Source organism: Dromiciops gliroides, chromosome X, assembly GCF_019393635.1.
Source record: "Dromiciops gliroides isolate mDroGli1 chromosome X, mDroGli1.pri, whole genome shotgun sequence".
NCBI classification, from domain to species: Eukaryota; Metazoa; Chordata; class Mammalia; order Microbiotheria; family Microbiotheriidae; genus Dromiciops; species Dromiciops gliroides.
The window spans coordinates 43,384,103-43,396,477 of record NC_057867.1 but is presented as its reverse complement, the minus strand read 5'-3'; the positions used below and the strand labels follow the sequence as shown (position 1 = coordinate 43,396,477).

The following is a 12,375-nucleotide window of genomic DNA, read 5'->3' as shown; positions in this document are numbered from 1 at the left end:
AAGGTTATATCCTGGGAATTTATTAAACCATTTCAGATATTTATGGAACTCTTGAGATGGACCCTGCTCCAATTAACATCCCTATGCTAGATGCTATAAAATAGCCCAATGGCACACTATAGAAGATATTAGGATCACCAGTTAGAAGGGACTGAGATGATTTCTTCCAGCCAGTTGATTTCTTCACGGCAGCTTTCTTCCAAGCTGCATACGGAATTTGACTTTCTCCGGCATTTATCTGGGGCTCAAACTGCTCCATGATATCATCTGATAGATCTTCAGGTTCTAGACTCCAATCACTACCTCCTTCTGCAGCCCCACGCAGTGCAGTTGTTTCAGACATGGAAGGCTTCTCTACTGGAATATAAAGAATATTTGCTTGAAGCCGCGTTAGAATTTTGTTGGTCATTCGTCCATCTGCTGGAAAATAGGTGAGTGGCATTCTGCGGTCTTGATTTATGGCATCTAGTATTTCACGGATTTGGAAACATACTACCTCTAATGCAGCAAAAGCAACATGTTGTTTATTTGCGAACTGCATAATCCCACCAATAATACCTCTTAGGCTTGGTTCCCAATAGGGTGCATATAAACCTGAGAATGCCGGAACAAAGTAACAGTCACAAGATGTTCCTGCCTCTTCATCCAGTCCTTCAATTTCTTCTAGAATGCCACGATTGTCTTTTAGCCAGTGAACAACAGCCCCGGCAATGACAGCAGAGCCTTCCAGTGCATAGTATGCTGGATTGTCTCCGCCCAGCTTGTAAATTGGGGTGGTGGGAAGGCCGCGGTTGGAGAATACACGTTTTGGACCCGTATTGCACAGTGAGCAGCAGCCGCTTCCATAGGTATTTGGGGCTTGCCCATCTTGGAAACACATTTGTCCCATCGGAGCGGCAGGTTGATCTCGCTGGCATCCAGATAAGGCCACACCTCTCCTAGGTCCAGACTGCATCACTCTGTAGATCTCGGAAGAACGGCGGACATCCGCAAGCACATCCATAGGAACCTCAAAAATCTGGCACAGCTCTGCCTCCCCCTGTAGCGAGTGCACATTGAAGACCGTGGTTCTGCTGGCACTGGTTACGTTTGTATGGTGGACGCCTCCAGTCAGATTCCAGATCAGCCAAGAGTCAGTGGTCCCCAAAAAGGCTCTTTCTTCCTCGACAGCCTGTTTGATCTTTCTCACATTCTCCAGGAGCCAGGGGAGCTTCACAGCACCAAAGTAGGTGCTCAGAGGCAGACCAGGCTTTGAAGTGACAAAGTGGGTCCCGCCAGGGATTCTCCTACTAAGAAAGTCAACTCTTGCCTGGGTTCCGCGATCCAGCCACACGAAGGCATTGCAGGGAGGCTCTCCGGCAAACCTGTCCCGGATGACAACCGCGTCCCTCTGGCTGTTCACCCCGATGGCTCTGACGGTAGAGAAGTCCATGTTCAGCGGGCCAAACCTCTCACAGCTTGTCTCCATACACTCGTAAACGGACTGCAGGATCTCCCTGGCATCTTGTTCTGCCCAGCCCTCCTTGGCGAACTTCCTCTCCAGCTCTGCTTGGTAACGACTCAGGAGTTCGGCCCTTTTGGAATCAAACACAAGAAAGCGAGTGGAAGTGGCCCCTTGGTCAGTGGCGCCCACCAAGGGCCCCAGGACGGTTTTCTTGGCAGTCGCCATGAAGCCCACCGCCTTTGTTGTGGTGCCCTCAGCTTTGATCGTTGCCCTGGAGATGGAATCTTGAGACAGAGCTTTGGGATAGCCAAAGGTGCGGGGGGGGGGGGGGGGGGGGGGGGGGGGGGCGCGCTTCTCGGGAACTTTCAACCTGTCCCTTGTTGGGGCGGGGTGGGGGTGGGGGGAATCTTTACCACAGTTGATGGGGCAAAGTGAAGGCGCCTTACCGATAGACTTGTAAAATCGAGTTGTTCTCGTTGGTTTTGACTTAACGGTTATTGAGCCTTCTGGAGTGACCTCCCCCCCCACACACACACACATTAGGCCAGCTCACTGTACAGGAGAAGAGGCCAACATTCTCCACCTACTGTCACGGGCCTCACCAGCAGCTGTTTCCTCCCCTCTTTGCCTGCCTCAGACTTGGGCCTTGTAAATCAATGTTTACATTCCACACAGAATTTATAGGAGGAAACAGGGCTGTGCATGGCTAAGTCAGACACACTACATCGTGGTGGCCTTAGGGCACGTGTTGTATTAGGGACTCCTTTGGTAGTCTGATAAAACCTCTGGGGAAAATATTTTTAAATGAGTAAAATAAAATACCTAGGATCACAAAGTAAACCAGTGAGTGGGATGGGGAGTACACCCACTGACCCCTGTAATAGAGACTCGAGGAGAAAGGAGGCCAAAGCATTGATTTTATTTCTTTCGAAAGAAAGGTGTACCACACTCACTGGGACAACCAGGAGGTGTGACGCACCGGGATTAGAAATCAAGCAGTTTTTATACTTTTTACAGACATCTAATTTGAGCAAAATGCGGTAATTGGGTTCAGCCATAAATCATTCTCCTGGAATGTTAGCGATTACTTATTTTGCAACATTTTCAGTTTCTGCAACAACTTTATCATGTCTACGTAATGTCTCAGTGCAGACTCTTTGAAACAGTTTTTAAGTTGATATGCCTATATTTAGAAAGGGGGGGATAGTAGCTTCCCATTATTGCCTCTCTCTAGAAAAAAATAGAGGGAGAGAAATAGGGGGCTGTAAAGGACTTTAAGACTTTGAGATCAGATCACTAGGCCGAAGGGGGGGCACTTTCCATCTCAGTGGAGGGTCATATCCATATGTCCCTCTCACCAGTTATTTTGAAATACAGTTACAAGTGTTTAAAAAAAAAAGTTTGCAGACTGCAGGTTAAGAACCCTGTCAGCTCTTTCTTTTCCCCATTCCTCCTCACATTGGACCCCACCCAAATTTGTCAAAGGCTTAAGCACATAGCTATGTGCAGTGGGATGGCTAGGTGGTGCAGTGGATAGAGCACTGGCCCTGGAGTCAAGAGGATGTGAGTTCAATTCTCACCCCAGACACTTACTAGCTGTGTGACCCTAGGCAAGTCATTTCACCCTAATTGCCTTAAACCTCTGGGCCCATCTCTAGTTGTCCTGATGTGTATCTTGCCACTGGACCCAGATGGCTCTGGACAAGAGAGTGAGGCTGGTGATTTTGGATAGACCTCCCTCACTTATATCCAATTCGCAGCAGGTCATAACATCATGGTCCTCTTTGAGAATAAAGGACAAACAGGAACGGTTATTTGCAGTAAGAAGAGCCTTGAAACTTAAAGAAAAAACAAGTTAAAAGAGAAGGTGAGAGTTTTTAGGCTCTGCCCTGAACTCTTCTCTCCCATTGTTCTACTTGGTGATCTCTTCAGCTCCTAACGGGTTTAGTACTATGGAGTCATATGATTAACAGGCCTATATAGGCAGCCTTACTGTCTTTCTCCTGCTCTGTAATGCCATCTGTTAGACAACCTGAACTGAATGTCCTATAGGCATCTCAGACTCTACACAATCAGGACTGAACTCATTATCTCTACCTTCCAGTGGTTTCTCCTCCCCCCCAAAAAAACTTCCCTATTAGTTTCAAGGGCACTACTGATCTCCCAGTCACTCAGGCTCACAATCTCAGTAGCATCCATGACTCCTCACTCAGACTCACCTCACCTATTCATTATGTTGCTAAATCTTCTTGTTTTTCCCTTTACAACATCTCTCACCTATACCTCCTTTTCTCCACTTGAACAGCTACCAACCTAGTTCACTCAAATTCATCCTTCACTCATCTGCTAAAATGATTTTCCCGAAGACTACATCTGACCACATCACTTGCCTCTTCCTTAAACTATCTCCCTGTTACCTTCAGGATCCAATGTAAAGTTCTGTGTTTGGGGTGGAAAGCCCTTCACCACCTGGTCTACTCCCTGTGTCCGTGACTTGGCCCTACTTGTTCGCCATTCCTGGACACCCCTCACCTCTATCTCTTCAAACTTCTCTGGCTTCCTTCAAATCTGACCTCCCACAGGAGGCCTTTGTACCTTTCACCCCCCTACCATCAGTGTCTACCTTATGATAGTACCTTCCATCTGCTCTTTTTATGTCTTTTTTGCATATATATATATATATATATGTTATGTGTGTATGTGTGTACACATAAACACATACATAGATGTGTATACCCTTACACATATGCATACACACATACCAATATCGTCGTCGTTTCACCCATTAGAATGCCATCCCCTTGAAGGCATGGGCTGTTGTTGCCCTTTTTGTGTCCCCAGCACTTGGCACAGAGCCTGGCACATGGCAAGTGCTTAATAAATACTTGTTCATAAGATAACAAGAGGGGCTGTAAAAAAGATGGGTGTGGTCCGATTCTGGACAAATATGGCTTTGGATGAGCTAGATGTGTCAGTTTGTGTGGTCTCCATAGGGCCGCCACTGAACTCTATAGCTTTACCACTGATTTAATCAACTGCTTTAATAAACTTGTTTCCGTAGTTGAGACCCTGGCCAGGGAGCACATCCCTATAGTGTCAGATACCTTTTAGTCTATTTTATCTCTGCTAAGTATTATCTAACATTCATTTATGGGTTTTGAACAAGGTGTCAAAAGAGTGGTATTCTCTTTATAAATTCTGCAAACAGTATGGCAGCCTATGAGTCATTGTTTTAAGTGGCTAGACTTTATTGTCTCTCATGACTTATGCTTATAGCCACACATAAATCACAGAGAAGCAGCCCATGGATTTTAGTGTTTGGTCATAATAAAAGAAGGGATTTCACAGTTTATCTTCATCCAATAGGAAAGAGGTCAAAGATGAAAAGCAGATTCAGAGTAAATAACTGATTGTTAAGTTAATGTCACTTAATGAGGGAAATAGCTACTGAAACAATTGGAAAGAAAACATAACCCTTCTTGTTTCTCTTTATCACAACTTTACAGCTTATGGGGAAAAAAATCTCACTGAGATTGAATTTGAGCAAACCCAGCTTTTCAGCTGTTCATTTTGGGGGGAAATGAAGACCAAATCTTGAAACTCTCAGTTTTCCTAGTCACCGTATCTTGAAGTTATATAGAAGAACTCAGTTTTGAGGAACAGTGTGTTGTAGTGGAATAAATGAGGGGCTTAGTAATCAAGAGATGAGGTTTAAGTTCCTGTTCTGACATATACTGGCTGAGTACTTCTGGGCAAGATGCTTAACTTCTCAGTGCCTTTGGCAAATCCCTTAGAGAAAGTTCAAAACAGTCTTGAGGGGTGTGTGTGTGTGTGTGTGTGTGTGTGTGTGTGTATGTATGTATGTAGGATTTCACAGCTGAGTTTCCTATACCAAGGACATTATAGTGCCAGGCCCTACCCCTATCTCTTTTTTAAGTGCTTCAAGGAAGAAGCAGAGGAAAAAGAATGTGACAAAGGGTTGGGGGCAGGAGTGAAGACTTCTGTCAGGAGGTTGAGGGGTGGGATGTAATAATGTGACACTGAGGGAAGGGAAGAAAACACTTAACACTTGAATCTTTATAATACATAGCTAGTGGTTCTTCCTCTAGGCTCTAGAGCAGAACTTTTTAAACTTTTCCCACTCAGGACCCCTTTTTGCCCCAGAAATTTTTATGTGACCTCCAGGCAAATAGTATATAAAATAGGTATAGACCAAAGACCTTTTACTGTTGCCAAATTTTTCATGACCCCCAGGGTCGTGGCCCATAGTTTCAGAAGCTTGGTTCTAGACCAGAGAACTGGACCCTCAGAGGAGGAAGCATTTGCTTGTGCTCCAAGGAATGATGCTGTGGACCCTTAGGTGTCACCAAGAGGAGAAAGTCAACCAGGAAGGGCCAAAAGCAAGAGAGAAGAGTTGTGGTGGTGGGTGACTCCCAGAAATGGGTTTCTGAAGGAGCTCTTAGTTAACCTGACAGAAACAAGGGTGAGATCCACTGTCTTCTTGGGGAACTCATTGGCAGCTGAAAGGAGAGCCTCCTGAGAACTATCAGACATGCCAACCATTATGTACTCCTGGTGATTCAGATGAGGACTGGCAATAAGAAGGCAACTAAAGTGCAGAGGCAGAGGCTAGGGGGTAGTTAGTACCCGAGCTGGTTGAATCATCAAATGATATCTCAGAATTAGTGGCTCATTAACATAAAGAGACATCTCTGGTATGGTGTGCCCCAAGAGTCTGTCTTTGTGTTATTTGACATTTTTATGTGCGACTTGAATGAATTTGTCATCATGCCTCTCAAATGTGCATGTGACATGAAGATTGGACTGTTAGCTAACATGTTGACATTACAAATTTTAAAAGGTCCTATTGGTGCAGCTAGGTAGTGCAGTGGATAGAGCACTGGCCCTGGATTTAGGAGGACCTGAGGTCAAATCCAGCCTCAGACACTTGACACTTTAGTAGCTGTGTGACCCTGGACAAGTCACTTAACCCTCATTGCCCCACTCCCCCCCCCAAAAAAAATTCCTATGAAAATAGATGAACTTTAATTGTGATAAATGTGAAGTTATACAGTGGAGTGAAAAACCTAGCAAATTAGAATGGGAGAACTGTGGCTGTTCAAACCCAGCCTCAGAATCTTACTAGCTGTATGACCTCAAACAAGTCGCTTAGCTTCTGTATGCCTCAGTTTCCTAATCTATAAAATTGGGATAATAACAATAGCACCTCCCTTCCAGGGTTGTTTAAAGGATAAAATGAGATAATAATCACAAAGAGCCTTGAAACCGTAAAGCACCATATAAATGCTAGCTATTATTAGACAGTAGTTCATTTGGGGGGAAAAAAAATCTGAGGGTTTTATTGAAAGTTCAGTATGAGTCAGCTGAGTTATGAGAGCCCATCAAAAATGGATGCTGTCAGGGGCGGCTAGGTGGCGCAGTGGATAAAGCACTGGCCCTGGATTCAGGAGTACCTGAGTTCAAATCCGGCCTCAGACACTTGACACTTACTAGCTGTGTGACCCTGGGCAAGTCACTTAACTCCAATTGCCCCACAAAAAAACAAAAACAAAAAACAAAAAACAAAAATGGATGCTGTCCAAGGTTACATTAAGAGATGCACCTCATACAGAATGATGGAAGTAACACTTCTGTTTATATTCTGCCCTGGTAAGATTACATCTTGTAGTGCTGTGTTCAGGTCATGTTTTTGGAAAGGTCCTGGTTAAACAACAGAGCGTCCTGAAGAGGGAAGCCAGGACGGGGAGAATGAGTGAACATCGTAGGAGATCGGTTGTAGGAACTGGTGGTGTTTAGCCTGAAGAAGAGAAGGCTTGGTGGGTGAGGGTGGGTGGAAAAAGGAAAGATAACTGTTCTCAAGCATTTCACCAGTTGTCATGGGAAAGAGGCCCCAGAAAGCAGAAATAGGAACAAAAGGTAGAAGTTGCAGAGTTAGATTTGGATTTAATATGAAGAACAGTTTCCTTAGCTGTCCTCCAGTGTCATGGGCTGCCTTGGGAAGTAGTACCTTCCCATAATGGGAAGTTTTCAGGCAGAGTTTGGCAGACTACTTGTTGAGAATGTTATAGAAGGGTTTTTTGTGTGGATTTGGGTTTCCCTTTCAACTCAGAGAGTCTGTGATTCTGTGGAAAGTGAAAGAAGATTCCCTGATTAAGAATCCATTTGATGATACTTCAGTTGCTTCAGGAAGGAAGACACAATGAGATGATTGATGTCATAGATATATACTGCATGATCTTGTATGAAGCAAATGGATGTCAGTTTAAGACTTTGAATTGTACAATCTCTGCTTTAGAAGAAGCTAAAAGATTGCTTTGAATTTTTAAAGGACATGTCATTCTTTCTCTTGTTCATGGAGCTTGGTAACTGTTGGTAAAGGCTAATGTAAAGTATGGTTTGGTTGCTGATGCCTTAAGGCTTTGAAGGGGTATTGGTTGGGGGAACCCACTAATTGTAAGGTTTTAAGCAATGCCCGATGCTGAAATAAGCTAAAGAAATCCACATGTAAGGAGTGAAATCTTAGAACCCTGAAGAATAATAAATGCCATCCTAGGAATCCAGAGATTCATTTTTTTAGTTCATAGGCAACCACTCTCAATATGACCAGGTATCACCAGTGGTTGAGAGCCCCAGAGTATTCTGGGATATGGTGGTGGAAAGAATCATGAGAAGAGGAAGAAAGGAAGCAGCTAACAGATAGCAGACAGAGAAGACCAGCAAGAGCAAACCAAATCCAAGAATCCTAGAATCTCTGATCTGGAAGTTCTAGAGCTCATCTAGTCTACCTCTTTCATTTTATATGTGGGAAAACTGAGGACCAGGGAGTGAATCCCAAGCTCACACAGCTAATCAGGGGCCAAACCAGTACCAGCACTTGTTTTTCTGATTTTAAGCACGATTCTCTTTCTGCTTCGAGACTTTACAATTTGGTCCAGGGCCACCTCTGCTTGAAACTATGGCAGGGAGGGTGTGACTTCTATTTTTCTTTTTTAGCTAGATGTATTCAGACTGATTAACCATCTGTTGATTCTAAGAGTGGGAGCAGGTAGAAAGTAGAGAGACTCTTTGGGGCCCTTGGATGTAATCACATTTTTGTAAATCTTGAATGTTTATCAGTTGTCCCACCTATAATTTTATTACTAAGTTGGGTAATGTTTCTTTGCAGGCGGATGATCCAGATTTGATTTAGAAGTGGAGAAGGCAGCATCATAACTCAGTAAACCCTGTGCACACTGTAAGTATATATAATGCATAGAGCATTTTAACCACAGGCCTTGATCACTCCAAGGATTCTGTTGGGTCACTGATATATTATTGTGCTTAATTTGGTTTATCTTATTTCTTTTTCCACATTTTCAATTATAGAGCAAGAGTATTGAAATTTCTCAGAAACAAATCTGAGTCTCCCAGTTACATAATTCAAACTCAATGTTCCTAATAAATACAGTGGTTCTACTCAATCATGTGATCAATGGAGCAAAACAAAACAAAACAAACAAACATTAAGCTTCCTTTTGGGGAATGAACCCATGCTCCAACTTTGCAATTGTTATGTAAGACCATACTTATCTGCTTTCACAGAGAGATACAGTGGGACCCAAGTGGATAAATAGTAACTTTTGCACCTAGAGCAAGGGATGGTGGAGTAGAGGGGACAGGCTAACTTGGGTAAGCCTGCAACAAGAAGAATGCCCTAAGACATAATTAGGTTCCTAAGCTGATAAGGAGGGAAAAAACAAACAACTTGAAGCAAAGTTGTGGAAACTGCCCTAAGACATGATCCAAGAAGAAAAACACAGACTGTTAGGAAGTTGTTGCTGTAGTTTCAGGGGTGGGGATGAGTAGTAGAGGAAGCCTTCCTCAGGCACAGAAGGCCCTTTCAAATTCCTTCTGTGGGACCAAGCTCCAGTGGCTCCCCCACTTGTATCTGAAGGGAGTTAATATGGTTCTGAGAGGACTCAATACTGGCCACTGAAAATTGGAGGCTGTTATCTGCTCTATGTACACTGCTCATATCAGACTATACTGAACTCTCTAGTCATAACCGGGTTGTTTTAGGAGTGAGATGCTCAGTGTCCATCTTCCCTGAGAGCAGTTTTCCACCAGGAACCTTTGCAATATTTAAAATGAATATTTGACTCATTTCTAAGATGACTTGGGGTAGCTTGGCCCAGTTTTGCATATGTCTGATTACCTTGTAATCAACAATACTAAAGTCAGTGCTTGTCCATAGAGTTGTGGTGATTATCTACCAGGTGATCAGTGGGTTTGGGGCAAACTTCCCAAGCAGAAGTCTAGTTATTAAAAAACCATGATGTCATCTGTGAGCATGGTAAATGGGATATAGTTGGCTTTCTCAAGCCTTCTTCACTGCTTTCTCCAAACAGGGAATATTGAGCCATTAAATAATTATAGCTAACAGTCACAGGCTGTTTCAGGCCTCTTAACTATAAATTTGCTGAAACAAAACACGTTTTTATCAGTTTCTAGACTCATTTAACTATTAGTCAAGAGAAAACTGGCTAGAAATTCCAAGCCGTACTGATTTTCCAGGGTCCCATCAAAGTTATGGTGGCTGCTTTGAATTGGTTCTACCTCATGGTTTATCCTATAACTACCTGGAGTATAGTTTGTTGCTGTTGTTGTTGGCCTTTCATTTGTTGCAAGGTGATGTAATGATTTGCAGTGAATTGGATTTAAGTGAGGGAGGGGTGTACAAGCCTCACTCTCTCCTCCAGAGCCATCTGGGTCCAGTGGCAAGATATATATCAGGACGACTGAAGATGGCTGTGGATGATTTCTGCTGAAATCCTTCTCTTTATTCAGTGGCAAACAGAAGCCTTTTCTTTATCCCCAAGCTGAAAGTGTTCTCTCTTTCATGGGATTTTTTTTGGGGGGTGATGGTGTTTCATCACTTTTTCTGGATCTGACTTTAGTTCGTATCTAGTTGAATGGTAGTAGATATGGTGTGTCTAAGGTCTGAACACTTCTCTATGTGGTTGAAGTAGACTTTCTACAGAACTCATGGGATTTTAGAGTTTGGAAACGTGGAGACCTAGAAGATTGATTGAATGGTCCAGGGCTTGGGGTGGAATTGATTCAGAAGTCACTGAGCTTATTGGGGTGATTGAGGGAAGATTCCCTGGCTACCCCACAGTAGTTCCAGCTCTGACTCTCATATTGTGTGTTGTATCATGCTTATCTGTGTTCATGTCCTCTTCTCTGCTTTGGGTTATTAACTCCTTGAAAGCAGAGACTGCCATTTTTGTCTCAAGAGGCAGTATGACATTGCGGAGAGTATGACAAACTCAGAGTCAGGACAAGCTGAGATCACACCTTTCCAAGATACTCACTGGCTGCATAATCCTAGGGAGGTCGAGTTCCTCCTGAGCCTCAGTGTTGTTCTCTGTGGAATGGAGATAACACATGGCTTGATAGACTGTATGGAAGCTGCTTTACAAACCCTAAAGCAGTAGAGAAAGTGGGGATATGATTATTTTTTACCCTTCATGGGCTTTCCAGGCCAAAGACTCCCTTTTTCAAATCCTCTTATAATATTTACTTCCTATATGATTTTTGGCAAGTACTCAAGTCCCTTTTCTTCTCGGGGCCTAGTTCTAGTTCCCTCCTCTGAAATACCTAATCCTCTTCTACCAGATGGTAATAAGACCCTGGATCCAGACCAAGAAGAGACCTCAGGGAACATCTAGTTCAACTCCCTTATTTTCTCCTTCCCCGCCTCTGCCCCCCCCCTCCAAATCCCACCTTCTACAGGAAGCTTTTCCCAGGCTCCCTTAGTGCTCATGCCTTCCCCCAGGTCATCTGCAGTTTCTCCTGTCTATAGCCTATTTATACATAGTCATTTGTATATTATCTTCTTCATTAGACTGGGAGCTCCCTGAGAGCAGGGCCTGATATTTCTTTCCTTCCTAACTCTAGTGCTTAGCACAGTGACACAGCCGGAGCTTAAAGAAATGTTTGCTTTCTTGTTGGCCTGACTTGATTGATTGTGCAGTTGATGAAACTAGGTTTGTACCAGTAGAGTGACCTTTTCGAGGTCGGGCAGGATAGGAGTCTAGGGCCCCGCCTTTGTGACAGGAGCCCTGGTGCTTGCTATTGTAGCACAGTGGTCACTTAAGACATTTCCCAACTCTGATACTCTAGTATCTCAAAGTGAGGCATTTTAACCTAATGATCAAAACAGCCTTACTAAAGAGATTATTGTGAGGGTGAAAAAGAAATCATAGTGCATCTGCCTTCTATGCAACCAAGGGAGATGAAAATGATTGCTTTTCCTAGAAGGCTCTATTTGGAAACAGAGTTAATTGCCAAGCCCCAGAAAGTGCAGACAGCTATGCATTGTATAAAGCTTTTTTCTCCCCACAGATCCAGAAAGTTGCATTTGAATGACAGGTTGGTAATAGAAAAAAGATGAACATAGACTTTGATTCTTGAAATGAGAGCCTGGTCTTCCGATTCTATTTGAGCTTTCTTCCTCTGAATTTGTAGTCTGTCCACTTTGGACGTTTGGTCAACCAGAAGACTATCCCAAGCAAGGAGTTTGAAATGCTGCAGCTTTCTCTCCATTAGGTCTTGCATGAAGACTTAATTTAAAGGGAACCTATTAATTTCCACCTCTTGTGGTGGGCGTGTAAACTAGAAAAGTGGTGCTAATGAGAGGCACAGTGAGAGCTTTAAGAGATCATTGTTTTGGTTGTGGGATCACTTTCAGGATGCAAAACTTAGGGCTGCCTTTTTCCATCTGAACAAAAAAAATTCTTGGGGGTTCAGTTGTCTGTCAACATACCTGAAATTGGAAAGCTCTTGGATTCATTCTTTATTCTTCTAGAAGAGCCTTTAAATAAACAAAAGCTTCCCCACTGGGTCACAGAATCATAGGCTGTCACTTC

General features: G+C 43.5%; 1 protein-coding gene and 1 long non-coding RNA gene across 2 annotated transcripts in view; one reads left to right on the top strand and one right to left on the bottom strand.

Annotated features, from left to right (window-relative positions):
* LOC122733643 overlaps positions 1-12,375 on the top strand; it is a 454,683-nt gene that overhangs the window by 82,509 nt on the left and 359,799 nt on the right. The window contains exon 2 of the long non-coding RNA XR_006353937.1: positions 8,631-8,699. This is a non-coding gene — a long non-coding RNA (uncharacterized LOC122733643). The remainder of the gene's footprint in view (positions 1-8,630; positions 8,700-12,375) is intronic.
* LOC122733642 (glycerol kinase-like) lies at positions 41-1,669 on the bottom strand. Its single transcript, XM_043974213.1, has one exon. It carries the CDS (start codon positions 1,667-1,669, stop codon positions 41-43), a length of 1,629 nt encoding a protein of 542 aa, XP_043830148.1.

Coding starts and splice junctions, on each gene's coding strand:
- LOC122733642 (XM_043974213.1), bottom strand. CDS start 1,669: ATGGCGACTGCCAAGAAAACCGTCCTGGGGCCCTTGGTGGGCGCCACT.